Here is a 21,364-nt window from a genome sequence, read left to right as displayed (position 1 = left end):
AAATCACTTCACCCCCCACCCCCTCCCCCCCCCAAACCACCCCCCCAAAACAACCCCCACTAATTATGAGTCCACTGAATGAATCAATTTTTTCCAATAATGAAGTGCCATTATTGGGAGGGATTTAATTACGCCATGAGATTCACAATTTATTATTCGTTTAATTTTAAAATGTGAATTCACATCAGAAATGTGAACACGTCCTCGAGGCAGATGAAGTCGTCGTCGATGTAACTCATGTCGATATGACTCACAATTATCGGAGAAACACTTTGTCACTCCAGACTCAGAATTTCACAATTTTTTAACGTCTCATGGGCGACTGTCGGCGGACCGTCGGCGGCCGTATAACGCCGACATTCGTGTTCCTGATGTTGGTGGATGACACATGCCCGGGGGAATCAACTCGGCGAGTCCTGAATGACGAACCTTGGGGCACCTGGACACCTGGACAACTGGAGATGAGCTGATTGTCGAATGTCGGGTAAGTCTAGGCGACTGGAGCTGGGATTTCTGATGCTGGTGGTAACGCCATCGCTGATTTTACAAACCCACCTCGTCCTTTTCACTTCGCTCCTCACTTTTCTGGCCGTCGCCAAGTCGATCGAAAAGTATATCGCCGAGGGTGGGTTGTACGTCGGCGCAACATTGTGAGCATCAATTCGCATGCGTTGTGAACCGATGGCTGGATGTAGCTGCAGTTGTAGGGGTTGTATGGGGGTGCTGGAGAGGTCCTCCAGGTGATGGTAAGTAATTCGTGAAAAAAAAATTTTTTTTTTTTTTTTTTTTTAAGGGCTCAAATCCCTTATGAGCGGACGTCGCTCAAGTGTGAGGGAGGGAGGGGGGGGGGTGATTAGGGGGTTGATTCCTCGGGGATGATGTCTTGGTGGTGGATTTTTTGGGGGGCGGAGGGGGTACACTGGGGGTGAGGTCGAATTATGGGTGAGGGGGTGAAAGGGGAGGGGGTGGGGGGTGAGTTTAGGGGTTGAGAGGGATGATGATGATGTTGGGGTGGATTTTTGATTGATAAGGGTTTTTGAGGGGGTGGGGGGTGGATGAGGGGGTTGGGGTGGGGGAATGAAGAGGGGTTGATTTTTTTTGGGGGTTGATGGCGGGGTTTTGGGGGTTTGAGGGGGTTGAAGGGGCGAAATGACGTCGGTAAATGAGTTTTTGAAGGGAATTTTGAGTTTTTTTTTTGGGGGATGTTTTTGGTGGGGAAGGGGAAGTTGAGGGGGTGGAATGGGAAGAGTTGGGTCAGGGATTTCGCCGACTTTCCGCCGGAGTTGAATATTTGATGAGTAAAAAATTGATTTTTGAGGATTAAAAATTGGAAAAAAATAGTTTTTGGTTTTTGGGAGATTTGAAGTGAGTTTTTTTCATTTTTTATGTATAAAATATAAATTATTATTCGGTTAAACAATAAAAATAAATAAAAAACGAAAAAATGTTGAAATTTTTTTTTTCTCTAAATTTTAATTTAATTTTAAAATAAATTTCTGGAGTTTTTTTATTCAATAAAATTTATAAAAACAGTTGACTATTATTATTATTAACTCCATTACCATTCAACTATTTTTCTCCTATTTTTTCTCATTTATTTATAATGATTTTCACGAATTTTTAAATCTCGAAAATTAATCGTTTAAATTTACCCGCCAAATTTTTTTTCATTTCAGCAAAAATTTTATTAATAAAATTTGAAAATTTGGTGGATCCGATTGTTGAGGGTTCGTAGTCGTATGGGAAACACAAATAATCCGGAAAATAAAAATATTACCCCATGATATCGTCGACATTCATAACATTCTCCAGGATTTCATCAATAATCCTCTAGTGTCCATTGTCCTTGAAGGCAATTTGAGGTATGAAAAGTTAAGGATCACCGAGTGTGGTCACTAAGTGGTGAAATGATCACGAGGGATCACCTGAGGGTAAAGTCCTGTTCCATTTATTGTGGGATGTGGCACTCAAGCGAATAAAAGACCGAGGAAAATCACCCCAATTCCCCCCCCCCCCCTAAACAACATCATTTTTTGTGTTTTCTATAACAACAATCGGCTATAAAAATGGCGGCAATCTGTCTATTAACTTGACGATTGTGATGGCAGGGAAAAATTACGGAAATTTCCATTTCGAATTTTTTTTTTTGGGAAAAAATTACCGAACATTTTGGCAAAAATGTCCCGGGGGGTTGAAAAAACGTTCCGTAATTTTGGGGGGTAACTCTGACGGCGTCTTCCGAGGGGTTAAAATTGCAACAAAAATTTTTTTTTTATTGTTATTTGTTATGTTAATATTAACAAATGGAAAAACAAAAAATTGTGACTGCGGGTTACTGTCGTTTTTATTCGATATCTCGATAAATAATGGAAATAGAGAAAAAACATGTGATTACAAAATTGTTGCTTATGAAATTACGAACAAAAAATGTATAAACATTTTTTTTATCATGACAATAGAATCGGAGATACAAGCGCGTGAAGACCGGAAATCACCAGTCACCTTCGATCAGGTAGTTTTCAGGTCGAGTAATCACATATCCAGGTACGGTAAACCTGAAATCTACCTGATCAGGCACCACTAAAGTAGAAACCTGTCATACCGGTACTCAATGTCGGTTTCATCGACGTATGGTATGATATACCTCGCCGAGATATCACATATCGGAGGTCGGTAAACCTGAAATCTACCTGATCAGGCACCACTAAAGTAGAAATCTGTCATACCGGTTGGCAATGTAGGTTTCATCGACGCATGGTATGATATACCCCGTCGAGATATCACATATCGGAGGTCGGTAAACCTGAAATCTACCTGATCAGGTACGACTAAAATTCAAATATGTCATGCCAGGTGTCAAAATAAAATAATAATAATAATATTAATATCATTTATATTCATCGAAATCGGACCTGATCAATTTTGGGCCTGATCAGGCCCAAACCTGATCAGGCCCAAAATTGACATTCCCTTACATGACATTAATTACAAAATTTATGGTATCGATAGGAATTTTCAGGTGTGAAAAAGTCACATTTAAATTTTCTTCATTCATACGGAATTTTCAATTCCGTAATTTTCTAATGAATTTTCTCCGGTGGTGTTCGATAACTTTAATGACCTTGAATTATACTTGCGCCTGGTAGAGATTTTAAGGAGCGATGAATCGTATTTGCGATAAAAAAAAAAATAAAAAGCTTAAAAATAACTTAAATCCACTGTCCGGTCTGACAGACACGAGTGGAGTTGTGGATGCGGCACATGCGCAGCTAATTACAATTCCCTTTGATACGCCGACAAGAACACGCGGCTACTCATGAGGCACCATCAACGGCGACGTCGGTGCCGCCGGTGCCCCCACCCCTCAACTCGCCTCCCCCCCCCCTATTTCGAAGACTCAATTTTTCGGGGCCCGACGGAGGTGCTGGGCCCCATGACCTCTGGACGTCGTGGGCTGACCCTCGGGGGTTCCTCGACCCTTCGAAAACACTCGGACCATTTCACACCCCTCACCTCAATGACCTCCCCCCGGAGTCGCAAGTCCCAGTGAAATGGGCCTCACTGTTTATTCTCACAGTCCCCCTCCCCGTGGGACTTACCCCCTCCCGAGAAATGACAATTCTACCATTCATTGTTGCCACTAGATCTTCTGATTGGTTTCGTCGAGCGGCAAAAATCCCTGATCCGTTCCTTAAATGGGACTATACATCCATCAATCGAAGTAGAAAAAAAAAAAATGGTGATGAAAAACTTGTCACATACTTTCGCGAACTCCGACAACTTCACGGACAGTCCCAGACATTGAAAAAACATTCACAATTATTATCGAAGTTGTTATCCCAGTTTTTGTTGAGGGAGAATTGTGAACGTTGAAATCGCAATTTTTAACAAGCATATGACAATAATAATAATAATATATAGTATATAATATATAGTATATAGTATATAATATATAGTATATAGTATATAGTATATAATATATAGTATATAATATATAGTATATAATATATAGTATATACTATATAGTATATAGTATATAATATATAGTATATAGTATATAATATATAATATATAATATATAGTATATAATATATAATATATAATATCTAATATATAATATATAATTTAATTAAATAAAGTCCCTAAACCTTCACCCAAAAAGAAAGCAAAGACCTAAAGCACTTAATTAACACTTAAATCTAGAAATATTTTTACAACAACTTCATAAAACCCTAGTCAGTAGCAACGAAACACTCGCAAACTACAATTTCCTGAATTAATAAAACTCGTGATACTCACCACCGCCTCGCTGAGCCTTTACCTCGGATCAACATCGTAGACTCTCCAAAGTGCAAATGCACATCCCGTGGCAATATCCCTGATGTACCCGAGAACGAGACACTGTTATACCCCGAAATTCCATAACATTTATGTCGTACTCCAGAGGAGACGACGGCACGAAAGTGGCACGTATTATTCGGAATTGAACATATCTGTGGATAAATCCACGTGTGTTCGACTTGTGTAGATGACTGGGGGGTGGCGTTAGTGGTTCGCACCCCTCGAGTGCCCCCAGCGGGTGACCGTTCGCCTCACAGGTACGGTGGGGTCGAATGGCGTAGTGTAATACGTATCCACGAGACAATAAATACTCGTAAAATGGTGTTCTCTGCGCCGGTGATCCGAATTCTTTTCTTTGAGAGTTGCGTGTTTTGTATTTATGCTCGCCTGATACCTTCAGTACCAGAGTGAATCTTTAGTTATTTAAAATCATTGGAGATCATGAATAGGAGTGGGTAAGTGATTTAGGATATTCGTTTCTCATCATATGATATGAGATATTATATATATTATGTATTATATATTATATTATATACTATATTATATATTATATTATATATTATATTATATATTATATTATATATCATATTATATATTATATAGTATATTATGTATTATATTATGTATTATATATGTATGTTATATATATATATATATGTTATATATATAATTGATCAGCTCATGAAGACAGTCTCCTCATCTAGTCTCCAGATTTTTGAAGTGAAACCCTCAGGCTTTTGAAAAATAAAAAAAAATAAAAATGTCTGAAAAAGTTAAGACGGTTTGTCGGCTACAAATGCCCGACTCCGGTTGCGGTCTGTTACGCCCACGGATCAACAGACGCAAAATGTTCACAGTCCCCCCCGACAGAGATTCCACGGAGCGTGGAATAAAGAAACTGGTGGGACAGGTTGGTGGGCCTTCAGGGCCCCCCCCCTCTTCACTCATGCTCTTTGATGCTAACCGACGGTTGAATCTCCCTTTCATTTTCCATCAAATGTTGCTACACTAATTAATGATGCTTTTGTTATCGTTTTTTCTTTTACATGGGATTTTGTTTATAAAAATATGTTAAACATTTTATTTATTTATTTAAACTTTTAGAAAGTTTTTGGCGATTCTTCTGGGGATGTGCAATGAGTCTCTCCATCTTTTGCACTATTAATCCATTTATTTATTTATCTATTAATTAGTTAATTAATTAATTAAATTGTTAATAAAAATCATAAATTTTTCCAAGTTTTCATATTCGTAAAAAACCACTTCCGACCACTTGAAAAAAATTATAAACAATTTGGAAGGAGTGGGGACTCGTTCGATTTCCCTAAAAATTCACAAAAATTAAATAAACAATTGAAAATAAAAATAAATTTCTTTTCAATGTTTATTCCCCGAAACTTCTCCCATATAATTGCCGACGGTCCATTATTTAATTCGTCCTGCACCCCTAGGTCTCACTCCCTTTTGTCCCTAATTACGAGCGCGAGGGATTGGGCCGTATCCCATCACCGGAGAAAGCGGCGGTGGGGCCCGAAATAATAGACCGGATCACGAAAAAGATCGAATGAGATTTTTTTTCAAAAAACGAACACCAAAGGACGGAGATACTGAAGCCCTTGTGTATACAAGTACGACGCCGACGCGACCCGAAGCGCCGCCGAGTGTTCCCGAAGAGGGGGAATCCCCGATAGCGCTTACCACCGAGTGTTTTCAGTCGTCAGTTGGCTCACGATCGGCGCGTCGAGGGCACGTTAAAGTATCTGGTGATCAGTGATTTCGGTGCGAGTCACCGAACGGCGATTTATCGAATCGGGTAATCGATAATGAAGTGATGAGAGGGGGTGAGGTAATCGGTTACTAGTGATGAAATTATCGTTTGTGGAGTGTGAGATAAAATGGGCCTTATTATGCGGTTTTTTTTGTGTCTCGTGATCGTTTTGGGACTCACTGTCAGTGTGACGATGTCATGGGGTGTGGGTCATGCGGGACATGCCGGTGGTGCCAAGTGCGAGAGACTCACTGTCTCACTGTGTCGGGGACTGAGGTACAATCTCACCGCAATGCCCAATTTTATGGGCCATACGGACCAGTTGCAAGCGGAACGTGGGGTGAGCAGATGTTAAAATATTTTATTTATTGATTTGAGGGACTGAGTCCCCGATGAAGTGGATTAAAAAATTTTGGAAAATTGGGCCCGTTTTGGGCCCAATTTTTTTTTTTTTTTTTTTTTCATTATTTTCGGGGGCCTTTTGTACCCCCGTTTCACGTGATATTATTTATCACGTCAACACGTGGATTAACGTCTCAACGGGTGAGACGTTAATCGGGCCTTATCAGGCCGGCTTTGAGCGGCACGAAAAAGTCCGGACAAAGCGGTGTCGACGTAAGATACCGAGGATATCGTATATCCGAGGATTTTCAGTCACCGAAAAATGTTGAATAATTTGTTAAATGACACCGACGGGGCCTCAGGCCCCGGAAATTTTTCTAAAAATTTTTTTTTCTCATTCAAAATTTTGTGAACGTCACGTCCGTGGGATTCATCAATCGAGGGTTCAGACCTCTGTTAATTAATCGTCATCACGGGGTCATTAGCCGTCCGCCATTAAGGCCCCGTGACCTGTGGAAAGTCACCCCCAAGTCCCCAAAATCACTTTCCACCCCTCCCAAATAATAATAAAATCGTCAACATAAATCCCACCAAATTATCCAAAAAACCCCCTCCCCCATAATCCCCCAAACCCCCCCCCTCAACCCCCTCCACCCCAAAGTAATTAAAAAACTCAATTTTCCAAAGACCGAAACCTCATAAACAAATTAATACTCACTAAACTCATATTCATATCTCATACTCTATAGTATTTCCACTCCCCCAAGATGAACCCATACACGTACACCCTTCACACGTGTTCATACCGCCATTAGACCCCTCTTCACCCCCTCACCCACCTCACCCCTCCCGACTCTTCATGTATCGTAATCGAGACTCGCACGCGAGACGGTACCATCCGCTACGCGATACAGCGACGAGGGGAGTGGCGGGGCCGGGGGGGAGGGACTAGCGGAGAGGGGGCGGGGAGAGGTGGCGTCAGTGGAGCGAGCGGTGGTGTAGTGGGGGGTGAGCGGTAGGCGAGCGCCAGTGGAGTGGGAGCAGGCGGTGGCGGAGCGGGAGGCGAGCGCTAGTGGAGTGGGGGGAGACGGCGGTGGGGCGGGAGGCGCGCGGTAGTGGAGTGGGAGGAGGCGGTGGGGTGGGGGACGAGTGGTAGTGACGGAGCGGGAGACGTGCGGCGGGAGGTGGGGGACAGGCGGGAGCGGTCAGGTGGGGAGGGGCAGTCGGACGGGCGGGGAGGTGAGGTACGGGTGGAAGCGGCGGGGCGAGGGGGTCGGGTGGGGTGGAGGGAAAGGGGGGGAGTGTATTCTCGGGGTAGAGAAAACTCTTCAAAAGCCAATGCCGCCTTAATATTATTACGCTAATAAAACTGAGCGAGCGAGAGTAAACCTTCTGGACTATAAATACCTCCGGCGTCTTTTAAAATCGCCGCTCACTCCAACATTACGTTGCACGCACACCCTTTTGACTCGTTCAACCGCATTTCCTATCTTTTCATGTTACTTTTTTATCATTTTTTTTTATTGTAATTAATGGGGATATTTAATGTCGGTATAGGACTGGAGATTATTGAGAAGACGATTTGGTCGGAGAGAAGATGTTATTGAAAAAATGAAACTCATTATTGGGGAGGGAGGGGGTGAAGTGAGGGATAAATAAATGTGAATAATTTGTTTATTTAATTTGTTTAATTCAACGGGTTTTAAATAATTATTTCTTGATTCATTTGTGTTAGGGGATTTTTTCGAATTTTTTTTTGATGGAAAAATTTTTTGAGGAAAATAAAAATGTCCCCCGATTTCTTCAAGATTTTGGGGGATTATTCGAGAACCGCGAGCACATGTTGAATATATTTACGCTGGAGATGGCGAGGAGTGTATGTCGTACTGTAGTGGCTCTCAAGTATTATCTTATCTCACCCAGTCATCATCAAACGCACCGATCGGCACCGTCTTAATGCACTTTCCGTGTCGCCTTAGTCTCGTCCCACGTGGGATAATTTTTATGTTGAACGTTTAAGTAGTTTTGTCGTCGGGGGGGTAGTTTACCGAGCGGATACGATGGCCTTCAATATTTTCATTAAACTAATTTTCCTAATAATTAAATAATTTAATTAAATAATTAAATAATTTAATTAAATAATTTAATAATTTAATATGGCCGAAAGGCTGATCACACTTCTGAACTAATGAAGACGGTCGAACGCCAATAAAAGTCATAAAAGTCATATAAATAAATTATATAACTTTTTTGACAAACCCACCCCCAGGGGGTGTTTAAGCCACTGTAATAAGTGGTCACGATTGGCGAATTTATTCCAGGAATTGCTCCCCTTTCCTTTCTCACCACATCTCCGAGGAGATTTTCCCTTTGTCCGCATGTCCTTTGAAGACGTCGATAGCTGAGTTCGTGGACCCGACGTATTTAACGCGTATTAATTCCGTAAATCTCCAGATTTCCGACGTCGACATCAGAAAATTTTCATCATTCTCATCTCGACGCCGCAACCTCATCACACCATCAACAGTAAAACTCACAAATTTTCCGGAAAACGCGCGTTTTCTCCCGCACTTTTTCCGTGAAAAGTTGTAAGTGGTTACGATTGGCGAATTTATTCCAGGAATTGCTCCCCTTTCCTTTCTTACCACATCTCCGAGGAGATTTTCCCTTTGTCCGCATGTCCTTTGAAGACGTCCGATAGCTGACTTCCTCGGCCCGTCGTATTTAACGAATATTAATTCGTAAAATGAATTTTCCAAAAAAAATTTTCCCGGAAAATTTCTCCCGGAAAATTTCTCCTGGAAAATTTCTGGAAAATTTCTCCTGGAAAATTTTTCCTCTCAATTCTTCACTCGACCCGACCAATAAAATAAACCCCCGTGAACACCCGTAATCCCCCGGGTCACGGTTTAATCCGGTGAAAATAATTCACCGCTCCTTCACGGCTGATTCGTTCCATTGGTCAGTGGCCTACGAGCGTAAACCGAGACACGACTCATCATTCCCATCTCCGTCTTCCTCCTCATTTCTTCTCTACCACGTTCATCTCCACGATAGTGGGTACACTCGGCTCCGGGGTATAACGACGAGAAAAACGAACGTCTCTTTGTCGGTGTACCACTGTACCCTTAACTTCCTCGTCTCTACCTTTTGCTGCAGAATTGTTACCTCACCTTGACGCGCCGCCTTTATCGTTACTCATTAATTTTTTATTTAAATTTTATTTGTCGATGAATTTCCTCATTTCAGGGGACGTTGTACATAATATACGTCACCATAAATAGTACATATAGTTGATATATATCATATGTATATGGAAATGTATTTTGTGATCATGAATTTCAAGAGATTCAGATATGAAGGTAGAATGATAATAATAATAATATTGTTTATATTTGTTGTAATGGGGCCTTAGAATATTTGGGCCTGATCAGGTACGGGTTTACAGTGGGTTTACGGGTACAGTGGGTTAGACTCCGGATAAGGTCTTCATGGGTTCAGGTGGTGGGTAAAGAGATGAGAACCTGATTTTTGATAAATCAGGTACACGTGCCTGAACCTGATGAGAATCAGGTATTTATTTTTGTAGTCGGGATAAACGTGATGAGAATCAGGTTTGAGGGTGCGTTGGACTTTAGATGAGGGCCTGATGTGTCAGGCCCTAGGGAAGCGGATGAGGACCTGATTTTTTTTTGAAAATCAGGCACATTTCAGATACCTGAACCTGATTAGGATCAGGTTTAAGGGTGCGTTGTACTCTGGATAAGGGCCTGATGTGTCAGGCCCTATGAAAGCGGATGAGGACCTGATTTTTTACAAAATCAGGCACATTTTCAGGTACCTGAACCTGATGAGAATCAGGTTTGATAGTGCGTTGTACTCTGGATAAGGGCCTGATGTGTCAGGCCCTAGGGAAGCGAATGAGGACCTGATTTTCTTTTTAAAATCAGGCACATTTCAGGTACCTGAACCTGATGAGAATCAGGTTTGATAGTGCGTTAGACTCTAGATAAGGTCCCGATGTCTCCGGCTCTAGACAACTGACTGAGGACCTGATTTTAAAAATCAGGCACCCGCACCTGAACCTGATAAGGCCCAAACCCACACTCCAGACAAGACGCCAACTTACCCACTCCAATCCAACCACATGAGGATTTTAAAAATCAGGCACCCTCACCTGAACCCGATGCAACTCGCATTTATTTTCCCAGTCAGTCCCAACAAAGAAATCCAACATAAGTCCCACCAACTTTTTCTCCATCTCCCGCTGTCAATGTCACCAGTCGTCAGTCACCTCTACTCGTCGTAAAGCCGCTCGTCCTGTCCATCCCTCCCCCATTTTCTAAAAACCCTTCGGTCCCCCACCACCACCCCCCACCCCCTCGCCATAAGGCCCAACCATGAGAACCCAGGGAAATGGCGATGTAATGAACGGAAGGCCAGCGGAAACCGGTCTCGATGCGCTTTTGCCGACTTTACCACGGGGCCCCCGTACATCATTTATTTTTCGGGGACTAATGGTCCCATTCCACCACCGGACATCGTAAAAAAAACTCCCCCCCCCCCTTTACGCCGCCCCCCTTTTTCCAGCCACATTTTTGCCTCGATAAGTCGGTAAAGAAATTCAAAAAAAATGAGAAAAAACGAATGTCGACGCACGAGTCGGGGGGAGGGGGGGGGGGAAGTGGGGCCCAAAGTGGGGCCCGAGGGGGGCCTTACAACATTTGTGAATTATCCGGGCGATTGGGCCCGAGGCCCAACGAAATACGGTCTCAAGCGTGTTATTTCATGGGGGCTATAATTTTACTGGGCCCCGTAACAACTTGGGCCTCATCATAATGGACTATTTCAAGGCCCAATCGTGAAATACACGGGTATGTCCGAGAGGCGGGAAGAATGGGCGGGATAATTACCCGTGATGCCCACCACTCATTATATTTCCATCGAAGGGCCTCATGCCCCTCCATCCCCACCCCCCCTCCGCCCCTTCGGCACCACTGGCGTCTCCATTCATCAGGAATTATTCCAGACGCAGGGAATGGAGAGGTTTATAGGTCTTTGATGATATGTCCAACGATATAATTTACGGTTTCTTATTTTTTTTCTTGGGAGTGAAAGCGACAAAATTTTTTCTTATTTATCGATTGTTCAAAATCGATTTATCGATATTTTATCAGTCGATTTGTCGGTATTTGACCATTCGATTGATCGATATCTTATCATTCGATATTTTACCATTCCATTTATCGATATTTTACCATTCGATTAATCGATGTCTTACCATTCGATTTATCGATATTTTACCATTCGATTTATCGATATTTTACCATTCGATTTATCGATAACTTATCGTTCGATTTATCGATATTTTACCATTCGATTTATCGATATCTTACCATTCGATGTATCGATATCTTATCATTCGATTTGTCGATATTTTACCATTCGATTTATCGATATCTTAAAATTCGATATATCGATATTTTACCATTCGATTTATCGATATTTTACCATTCGATTTATCGATACCTTACCATTCGATTTATCGATACCTTACCATTCGATTTATCGATATTTTACCATTCGATTTATCGATATCGTGTCATTCGATTTATCGATAAATTACCATTCGATTATTCGACATCTTACCATTCGATTTATCGATATTTTACCATTCGATTTATCGATAGTTCAAGATCGATTTATCGATATCTTACCATCGATTAATCGATATCTTACCATTCGATTTTTACATATCGATTTCTCATTTCAGCTAGCAGCATTCATGCCACTGGTTCACTACAACTGCTCAAAACACCTGAGATTCTTCCTCTGCGCGGTATTTGCTCCAGTCTGCTCGGAGCATGTAGCCATGCAAATTCCAGCCTGCAAACCACTCTGCTTATCCGTCAGACGGGATTGTGAGCCGGCTTTGACCAGTCTTACCCTACCCTGGCCCAATATGTGGGACTGTGATCGATTCTCCGATAGCGGTTAGTGTATTATCATGATTAATTCAACTAAAAATTCAGGTCTAAATTGGTAAGGAATCAGGTGCGCGATCAGGTTGACCTGATCAGGCACGACCTGACGACCTGATTTTTTGGACATATTTATTTTTTAAGGGATGAAAATGATTAAAACGAGAGAATTAATGATTTATAATTATCAGGTAACGCACTCTGTGTTCAACCACCATCAGACGAGAGTCTCCCGGAGCCGGCGTCACCGGTAGTCCCAGTCATCAGGACACCCTGGGCCGGACTGAAGACCCTTCAGTCATCGAAAGATCATCATCAGTGTCCCCCACACTTCGTTCAGACACCGTTTACGGATACTGTAAGTCGATCTTGATCTTGAAAGTTTTATTCGATATTCAATTTTCGATTATCGATAGTCGATATTCGATTTTCGATATTCGACTTTCGATTATCGATAGTCGATATTCGACTTTCAATTATCGATAGTCGATATTCGATTTTCGATATTCGACTTACGATTATCGATAGTCGATGTTCGATATTCGATAGTCGATATTCGATTTTTAATAGTCGATTTTCGATATTCGATAATCGATTCTCGATATTCGATTTTCGATAGTCGATTTTCGATAGTCGATTTTCAATAGTCGAGATTCGATTTTCGATAGTCGATATTCGATTTTCGATTATCGATTTTCAATAGTCGATATTCGATTTTCGATTATCGATAGTCGATTTTCAATAGTCGATATTCGATTTTCGATTATCGATAGTCGATTGTCGATAGTCGATTTTCGATATTCGATAATCGATTCTCGATATTCGATAGTCGATTTTCGGTATTCGATAACCGATTCTCGATAGTCGATTTTCGATAGTCGATATTCGATAATCGATTTTCGATATTCGATTATCGATTGAAAATGGCGATTCATCAAACGAAAAAATCATCGATCGATATATCGACCTTCAACTCCGACCCACAACTCCCCCAATACCTCCCCCCCCCCAATCAACCCTCATCAATAATTCCAGATATCCTGCGCTCCAAGATGCGACGCCGACGCCTATTACCGCGCCGAGGACAAGCGTTTCACCGTCCGCTGGATGACCGGCTGGGCCTGGCTGTGTTTCCTCTCCACCCTCTTCACCCTCCTGACCTTCTGGGTGGACCCATCACGCTTCCGCTACCCCGAGCGTCCCATCGTCTTCCTCGCACTTACCTACAATCTCCTCTCCATTCTCTTCATTGTCCGGGGGGCGGTGGGGCCGGACGTCCTGAGCTGCGCACATCAGGACGACGGGCCCAGTTACGTACCTGTTGACGATGGCCTGCGCAGCGTACCCTGCGCCCTCTGGTGGCTGGGTAAGTATTACCTGTCACTGTCGAGTGGCGTCTGGTGGACTGTCCTCTGCGGTTGTTGGATGCTAAGTGCCAGGAACGAGTGGAGCAGCGAAGCCCTTCATAATATCGCGCCTTACCTTCATGGGACCGCTTGGGGCCTGCCGGTGTTTCTCGTCGCCGGATGTCTCATATCACGTAACGTCAGCGCCGACGAGCTCACCGGACTGTGCCAGATATCGGACGAGTCCGCCCTCTGGCTGGAGGTCCTGCCTCTGGGTGTCCTTCTCATCCTGGGGTGCGTCCTGGGCGGCGTCGCCGGGGCCTCACTCGTTCGGGTCCGTCGGGCCATCACCGCCGCGGGGCGGAGTGCGACGAAACTCGAACGACTCATGACACGTCTCGGTGTTTTTGCACTTCTTTATGCCCTACCGGCCCTTGGGGGACTCGCCTGCGCCCTTCATGAGGCCTCGGTAAGGCCCCGATGGCGGACCCTCGCACTACTCGCGGCGTTGGACTGCCGCGCAGCTCAGAACTGCGCACCTGGGCCTGTTTACAGTGCCGCTGGGCTCGAGGTGGCCCTTCTAAGGGTCTTCCTGAGTCTTGTCGTTGGAATTACCTCGGGGATGTGGGTCTGGTCGGGGAAGACATGCAGGGCCTGGAGTAAGTTACTTGCGGCACCGAGGAAACCTGATAGGTCACCACAATTTGGGGGGCATATTGGACGCGGGGGGTTTCAGGGGATCAAAAGTGATACCCTGAATTTTGCTTGAGGGAGTGGGGGTGCCACGTGTAAATATCCAGTCGAAAATATCCGGACAAAAATCTTGAATGAAAAATGTCCGAAAGAATAATATCCAAAACACAAATATCCAAGTGCTATCAAATCCAATACAAAAATTCCCACGAAACAACCGACCAAATAAAAATAAATCGAGAAAGCAAATATTCACTCAACAAGAATATGATCCACAAGCATATGTGTTTGATATAGCGACGAGTATGCGGTGCCGATTTGGGATCAGTGGGAAAAATAAAAAGACACGAGACACGTTAGACTGCTGGGGGATGCACTGTTTAATTTATTATAAATAATTTGAGGCGTAACCTCGCGTCTTTGAGAGAATTTTACAGTTAAAGTTTGTTAATTTCAATTCACGCACTGCTGGTGATGTACTAAGACCTTTTTAGAGTTTAAATACGCGATTGAAAATTGAGGCTTTCTTTGAGATATTTAATTGAGAAATAAAACTACAAACACTTGAACGTCTGTTGCTCGTCAACGTTGTAGATGAACATAGGGTCAGCAACGTCCGTTGAGTAGACGAATCTCAGCGCGTGGTGGGTTTCTCATCCCTCTGTAGGGTGATTAGAAAACCTATTTGAATTGAGGTTTTTGGAATGTTCGAGAAATCTTCGCTGGAGAATTGGGTGATTTTTCTCTTTCTTCCAAACAATATGATTTTGGATCACTTTAAAGCCGGATTTCAATGTTCGCTGATACATTTGCTATTGAGTTTTTTACCATCGGATATTATCGAATTGGATATTTTTAACTGGATATCTTCGACTGGATATTTTCCACCGGATATTTAGACGTGCTCCCGGGTTGGGGTGTATATATTTTGTAAATATTGTATATTTTTTGGAGATAATAAATATGACTTGATAACATTTTTGAATTTGTCAAGAGTTGGGTTGAGGTTTTTATTTGGGGGTGGGGGAGGGGGGAGGTGGGTGGGTGGGGAGGAAATCTCTGCGTCAATCGATTAAATAAATAAACCATTTGATTCGATTATTTCCTAGAATTGTTTACGGCTATTAAAATATTACTAGTGATCACCAGTAATGGAAGTACACGACTACGACTTCGCTACCAGAATATCACATCAAAATAATTTCAACTCCAGTTCGTCATCCGGTGCTTTACCATATCCTGAACATTACGACGATTGCATCAGGAGATTCAATCCACTGTACGTCAGCTTCATAATCTAGAAGCAAATAAATATCGTATGATAGTAAATAGTAAGAACATACGATAAAAAAGAATTTATCGACTAAATTGGCCAGAATCTTTCGAAGATTTCCCGACAAACCTCACGTGCCAGACGAGTTCAACACAAAATGGCGGTCCCATGGCACCGCAGGGAGTGGGGGGTGCATTGGGAGTGTTCAAGGATCAGTTGGTGGACCTCGTGGCAGAGGTCATGCGCCAACCGAGGAAGGAAGAGCGGTCGAGGAGAGCTGCTGAGGTATATGGTGAGAGGTTATCCCCACCTGGTGGAGCGCGCAGATGTCACCCCCGTGAAGTAATGCCTGCTGGCGGTTCCGCGGGGGTTCGGGAGTTGAGGAGAGGAGTTAGGGTTTTACTGAGTAAAAATATCAGATTTGGTCTCGACCAAATTGGCCAGAATCTTTCGAAGATTTCCCGACAAACCTCACGTGTCAGACGAGTCCAACACAAAATGGCGGTCCCATGGCACCGCAGGGAGTGGGGGGCGCAGGATCAGTGAATACGATGGAGTGAACGTCTTGAGGGTCTTTTGACTCACATTTTTGAAGGAATCAATCGACAGAACGAACAGCCCAGTGCACGAGAACTCGATGTGGTGCTGCACCCTGTGCAGCATTATCGGAAAGTCCCTCGATGTTTCGGAGTTGAAGGTGTACCAGTCGGAATTGTACAACGACAGGCTGACGTTAGCACTCTGGAAATATTAACGAGACATAGCCGCGCGCCACCGCGCGCGATTTGGTTAATCTTAATTGTTGTGATATTTTTTATTTAAGTCACATTTGCGGTGAGGGCACGTTATTTTAACTACTGTATGAGTAGAGCAGTTGAATTATATGGATATAAAAAGTCAATGGAATATTTAAATTCAAAATAATTATACCAAAATGATCCTGAAGTTATCGCGTATGACGTTGAACACGTCATCATTTCGTTAACATGGATCTTTAAAAATTGCTGATATATTCACAGCTGATCTATTTCCCACTTGTAGGCAACATGCAAAATTTTAAATGTCTTGAAGCTGTAAGACGACTTGGAAAATACAGGAGTTTCGATAAGATATAGATATTTACATTTGATGAGTAACTTGTTTCATTTCCATTTTCTAACCAAGTTTTTATTTTCTACTAATTAACTCATCCTTTGACTTGATTTACTTGATACTTGTGTACTTGTGAAATTCAAATTATGCTGCTGTGAATGTATCTACCAATCACGAATAAGTGTTACGGAATTTCGATATGTTCGATTCGATTCGAGATTTGAGGTGTATGTCCTTTTTACTAAAGGATCTCCATGAAAATGGGAGAGCTGGTGATGGTGGGTTACCTCCAGGATGACCTCGTTGCCGAACCAACAGTAAGTGAATATCTGTATGACAACAGTCCCACAGTAAAATATCGTGAAAATGTACGTTGGGTCTGTTGAACTCGTGTTGACGAGTCTGTAGACACTCAGGCTTATTATGAAGCAGCTTATCGAGTATTGAACGAATATGACGTAGAAAATAATTTCGTTGAAGGTTTTTGCGAATCTGGAATTTTGAGGTTGGGGTGGGGGTCAGTGGGGGGGTGAGGTAATTATTGGGGTGTAGTTAATTAGTTTTTGCGAGTACTCAACTGCAGGAGCTGCTGGTAGTGCTCCATTGCCTTGAGGATGAGGTTTTTTTCTATTTTAGTTTTTATGGAAATGTTATTCGCTGAAATATTTTGAAAAATTGATTGACATTTTTTAAAAATTGAGGAAAATTGTTAAAAAATGGAGGAAAATTTTAGAAAATTTATTAAATTTTTTAAAAAATGATGTAAAAATGTTAAAAAATGAAGGAAAATTTTAAAAAATTAATTAATAGTTAAAAAAATGAAGAAAAATTGTTAAAAAATAAAGGAAAATTGTTGAAAATTAATTAAATATCAAAAAATGGAGGAAAATGTTTGAAAATTAATTAAATTTTTTAAAAAATTAAGTAAAATTGTTAAAAATTGAAGAAAATTGTTAAAAAATGAAGGAAAATTTTAAAAAATTAATTAATAGTTCAAAAAATGAAGGAAACTTGTTAAAAAATAAAGAAAATTTTTTTAAAATTAATTAAACCTCAAAAAATGGAGGAAAATTTTTGAAAATTAATTAAATTAAAAAAAAAATGAAGTAAAATTGTTAAAAATCGAAGGAAAATTTTGAAAAATCAATTAAACCCCTAAAAAATGAATGAAATTGTTCAAAAAAATTAATCAACTTTTTAAAAATGAAAAAACATTTTTTAAAAATCGATTAAACATAAAAAATTTTCAAAAATCTCTCCATCTAGAATCTCCTACCTTCAACATATCTCGACAACTCTCCCCTCTCCACTCCAAAATTATAATTCTTAAATTGTCTATTCGACGATGATATTTTTGAATTTCTGTACTGAAGAATCTGCAGATGTCCACAAAGGGTAATCATAACTCCAACGATAAACGTATCATAAAAAACGTGAAATGTTCCAGCGTAAGTGAAAGCTATCAATTGTGATCCGTAAATAATCCAATATCTGTAGTCATCCGTAAAATTATTTGGTAGCCATATTTTAATCGGTAATGTACGCTCAGGAATATTTTCCCTGATCGATGATATCAGCATATTGATAACAGTGAATTCGAGAACAGCGCAGAGTAATACCGTAGCATTTCTGGAAAATAACAATTTTTTTTTTCAGGCACATGTGCCTGATCAGGCACACGTGCCTGATTTTTCTAGTCGCGATCAACCTGATGGGGTTCGAGTCTGACCCGTGTTAAAGTCTAGACAGGGTCTTGATGTGCCTGATTATCAGGTACGGGTGCCTGATCAGGTACACGTGCCTGATTTTTCTAGTCACGATCAACCTGATGGGGTTCGAGTCTGACATGTGTTAAAGTCTAGATAAGGTCCTGATGTACCTGAATATCAAGTGCGTGGTGCCCTGATCAGGTACATGTGCCTGATTTTTTTTTTTAATCAGGTCCTCGTTACTTACCCCGGACCTTAAAACATCAGGACTTTATCTGGAATTTAACCCACCCATCAGTCCCGTACCTGATCAGGTTTATTTGATATGTACCTGATCAGGTACACAATTTTTAAGGTCGTATTTAGGCAATTATGAACCATATTATTATTATTATTTCACTTTGACATCCGAAATACCATATTTCAACCCTAGGACCTGATCAGGTGTACCTGATCCTCGACCTGATTCAACGTAACTGATAATTTCTCATAAAGCCTGACATGCTTCAGACTTTATTGAACCTGATGAGGTACAACAATCGTTTTCCCCACTCAGGCACGCCATATTTTAATGATGACAAGACCTGATCAGGTACGACTGACAATTACACGTCACAATATGCGATACTCAATCCGGATGAAGTCCTGATGTGCAAATGATACGGTATATCATCTCAGGTGTTATCTCAACCCGAGCCTGATCAGGTTTTCCTGATCCTGGGGTACCTGATTTTAAAAAAAAAATCAGAATCAGGTTGAGAAACTGAATTATCAGCCGAATTATGTGACGCCAGTCTCGAGTGAGCGTCACATTACCCCAGGTAAAACCTGATTCAGGCACGACCTGATTATCACACCTGAATGCACCCGAAAATTATCAATTCCGGGGGGAAAATGCGAGATTCTTGTGTACCTACCTTCGTCCTTACCTGACTCGACGATGATATCTCCTTTTGAATCTCTCCTCGTCACGATTTAGCACCCGACATCGGCGCGACGTCGGCAGGGTCAACAATTTAATGATATCTTGACGTCGGGTGATCAAGTTCACGGCTTTGTACGACAGATTGCATCCCGCCCCGAGGATGTAAAGTCTCTCCACTAAATCACTGATTGAACCCGTCAACGTTAGCGCGTCGATCGACTGTAATATGCAGTTGAAACATATCGTCCCGATGATCGTCAGTGAGTAAATATTATAAAAGATTTTTTTCCACGGTGATGTCCACCCGCCTGGCGACCACAGACCACACGCCGTGAATATGAATATGTGAAGTGACAGTGGATCCCCTTCGATTATCGTTCCATCATCGACATCGAGAGATGTCACTGGTTCGATTATTTTTGTCGCCATTACGTCGAAGCTCCGAGAAGTTATCAACTTATTATTCTAATCAATTATCCCGCTCATGCCCAATCGTTTGAAGGTCGTTTGTAGGTCTATGGTAGATAAGAATTATTGTTTGATCGATCATCGTTTTTTTGAAATTAATTTTTCAAAAAAATGAAATATTTCTACGGAAGTTATCATCTTTTAACTTCCCGATAGGAAGTTATTGGTTTCACCCCGAAAATAAAAAATCGTAATTTTATGAAATGTCGACGTTTCATGACCAGGAGAACACCCCCCGATGATTTTTAACGTGACGTCTGTGTCTGTGTGCTCACTTTTTTTCGTTCACGCTCCCAGGCGAACGGTAAACGCGATCGGAATGGGGGTGGTCGCGATCGATAGATGTCATCGAGTACAAGATCGGATTAGTTTGGGAGCGAAATCCCCCCCACCCGTTTTTGAGTTTTTTAAAAAATAAGGATTATTTTGATCTTTCAATTTCTTTCGTTCACGCTCCCGTCCAAGCGCGTGATGCGATCGAGGCGGTTATGGTCGCAGTCGATCGCCATTGACTTGGTCAAAATCCCATTAGCACGGGAGTAAAATCTCCCCACCCCTTTTCGGGATTTTTTTTTAAAGTGAAATCCTCTCACCCTTCATAAAACTTATGAACGAGGGTGTCCAAATGTCTAAGTTGATATTTCAGCCTATCGGGAAGTTGGTTACGAGGCTCGTCAAGGGCCGAATAAAATAAAAAATCGTGTTACGAATCGTGTTGAGAATTGGTCGAGATGTTAGTAGTTCGACCCGTAATGGGTTACACCGACTCCAACACAACGCAACAACATTGGGAGCGAGCGTAGCGAGTGACCAACAACTCAGACAGATTTTTTTTTTTTTAATTTAGCCATTTCGTGTTCTCGGAGGTGTCATGTGCTGTCACAGGTAATTATTTAAATCGTCTCGTCGTATAAACGTCTGAATATTTAATGGCCGTCGATGTCAAGGGCGCATGCGCAGGTCGATGGGCGATGGGACACCAGAGGCCCCTCGGGGCGTACTCACCTGATACCGTCGGCAGGTGCATCGTCGTATTGAGTCGTGTTGTTGGAGGGGAAATTAATTATCGAGAATTGACAATCGATAATCGTGTGCCCCTTCGAATACTCATTCATTTGTCTATGATCTGAACTTCGTCAAAAGAACGATTGTCTTTTGGATGACATTCGTCTGTCGGTATCTCTTCGGAGCTCTTACGTGACACATCGTAATACTTCTTGTAATTAATAAACCGGCGTAAATATTTACTCACCTGTGTCGTCTTTATTCTTCGCTGGAGGTAACATAAATAATTATTTATAACACTCGTACCTCGATCTTATTTATCTGTCGGTGGATATCCTGGGTCTGCCGATCTTCACAACGTGAGAATCTGAAGTTAATCGAACGTTTTGATTTTGTGGAGCTCGTGGTCCAGCCGCATCAG

The 21,364-nt window shown here is 41.9% G+C and overlaps 4 protein-coding genes across 7 annotated transcripts in view; 2 read left to right on the top strand and 2 right to left on the bottom strand.

The window, feature by feature from the left end:
* LOC135171479 (thiosulfate sulfurtransferase/rhodanese-like domain-containing protein 3) overlaps positions 1–19,868 on the top strand; it is an 83,294-nt gene extending 63,426 nt beyond the window's left edge. The window contains exon 5 of the mRNA XM_064138044.1: positions 19,859–19,868. The gene's annotated coding sequence lies outside the window, so the exon portion shown is untranslated. The remainder of the gene's footprint in view (positions 1–19,858) is intronic.
* LOC135171481 (uncharacterized) lies at positions 59–4,834 on the bottom strand. Its single transcript, XM_064138049.1, has 2 exons — positions 4,300–4,834; positions 59–723 (listed from the first exon to the last, which is right to left on the bottom strand). The coding sequence occupies exons 1-2, from the start codon at positions 4,332–4,334 to the stop codon at positions 402–404; spliced, it is 357 nt and encodes a 118-aa protein (XP_063994119.1). The 5' UTR covers positions 4,335–4,834; the 3' UTR covers positions 59–401.
* On the top strand, positions 4,667–15,458 carry LOC135171465 (frizzled-4-like). Of its 2 annotated transcripts, none has more exons than XM_064138017.1 (4): positions 4,667–4,796; positions 12,225–12,444; positions 12,624–12,790; positions 13,468–15,458. In XM_064138017.1, the coding sequence occupies exons 2-4, from the start codon at positions 12,237–12,239 to the stop codon at positions 14,545–14,547; spliced, it is 1,455 nt and encodes a 484-aa protein (XP_063994087.1). In that variant the 5' UTR covers positions 4,667–4,796; positions 12,225–12,236; the 3' UTR covers positions 14,548–15,458. The 2 variants fall into 2 exon arrangements, with proteins under 2 accessions (XP_063994087.1, XP_063994086.1); XM_064138016.1 differs by lacking the exon at positions 4,667–4,796 and adding an exon at positions 6,074–6,449.
* Positions 15,210–21,292, bottom strand: LOC135171466 (odorant receptor 43a-like). 3 transcript variants are annotated; one of them, XM_064138020.1, is made up of 6 exons: positions 19,475–21,292; positions 18,113–18,465; positions 17,415–17,493; positions 17,124–17,328; positions 16,330–16,485; positions 15,210–15,768 (listed from the first exon to the last, which is right to left on the bottom strand). In XM_064138020.1, the coding sequence occupies exons 1-6, from the start codon at positions 19,897–19,899 to the stop codon at positions 15,718–15,720; spliced, it is 1,269 nt and encodes a 422-aa protein (XP_063994090.1). In that variant the 5' UTR covers positions 19,900–21,292; the 3' UTR covers positions 15,210–15,717. The 3 variants fall into 3 exon arrangements, with proteins under 3 accessions (XP_063994090.1, XP_063994088.1, XP_063994089.1); XM_064138018.1 differs by having other exon boundaries at positions 15,210–16,485; positions 19,475–19,985; positions 20,532–21,292; XM_064138019.1 differs by having other exon boundaries at positions 15,210–16,485; positions 19,475–19,985; positions 20,646–21,292.
* Between the last annotated feature and the right edge of the window lie 72 nt (positions 21,293–21,364).

Source organism: Diachasmimorpha longicaudata, chromosome 20 (assembly GCF_034640455.1).
Source record: "Diachasmimorpha longicaudata isolate KC_UGA_2023 chromosome 20, iyDiaLong2, whole genome shotgun sequence".
Taxonomy (NCBI): Eukaryota; Metazoa; Arthropoda; class Insecta; order Hymenoptera; family Braconidae; genus Diachasmimorpha; species Diachasmimorpha longicaudata.
This window is presented reverse-complemented; position numbering and strand designations above follow the sequence as displayed.

Coding starts and splice junctions, on each gene's coding strand:
- LOC135171465 (XM_064138016.1), top strand. CDS start 6,237: ATGGGCCTTATTATGCGGTTTTTTTTGTGTCTCGTGATCGTTTTGGGA. Junction 12,445..12,623: donor TGATCGATTCTCCGATAGCG/GTTAGTGTATTA, acceptor TATAATTATCAG/GTAACGCACTCTGTGTTCAA. Junction 12,791..13,467: donor AGACACCGTTTACGGATACT/GTAAGTCGATCT, acceptor CAATAATTCCAG/ATATCCTGCGCTCCAAGATG.
- LOC135171481 (XM_064138049.1), bottom strand. CDS start 4,334: ATGTTGATCCGAGGTAAAGGCTCAGCGAGGCGGTG. Junction 724..4,299: donor AAAGGCTCAGCGAGGCGGTG/GTGAGTATCACG, acceptor GGACCTCTCCAG/CACCCCCATACAACCCCTAC.
- LOC135171466 (XM_064138018.1), bottom strand. CDS start 19,899: ATGGCGACAAAAATAATCGAACCAGTGACATCTCTCGATGTCGATGAT. Junction 18,466..19,474: donor AGATATCATCGTCGAGTCAG/GTAAGGACGAAG, acceptor GTTATTTTCCAG/AAATGCTACGGTATTACTCT. Junction 17,494..18,112: donor GTTGTCGAGATATGTTGAAG/GTAGGAGATTCT, acceptor AAAATATTTCAG/CGAATAACATTTCCATAAAA.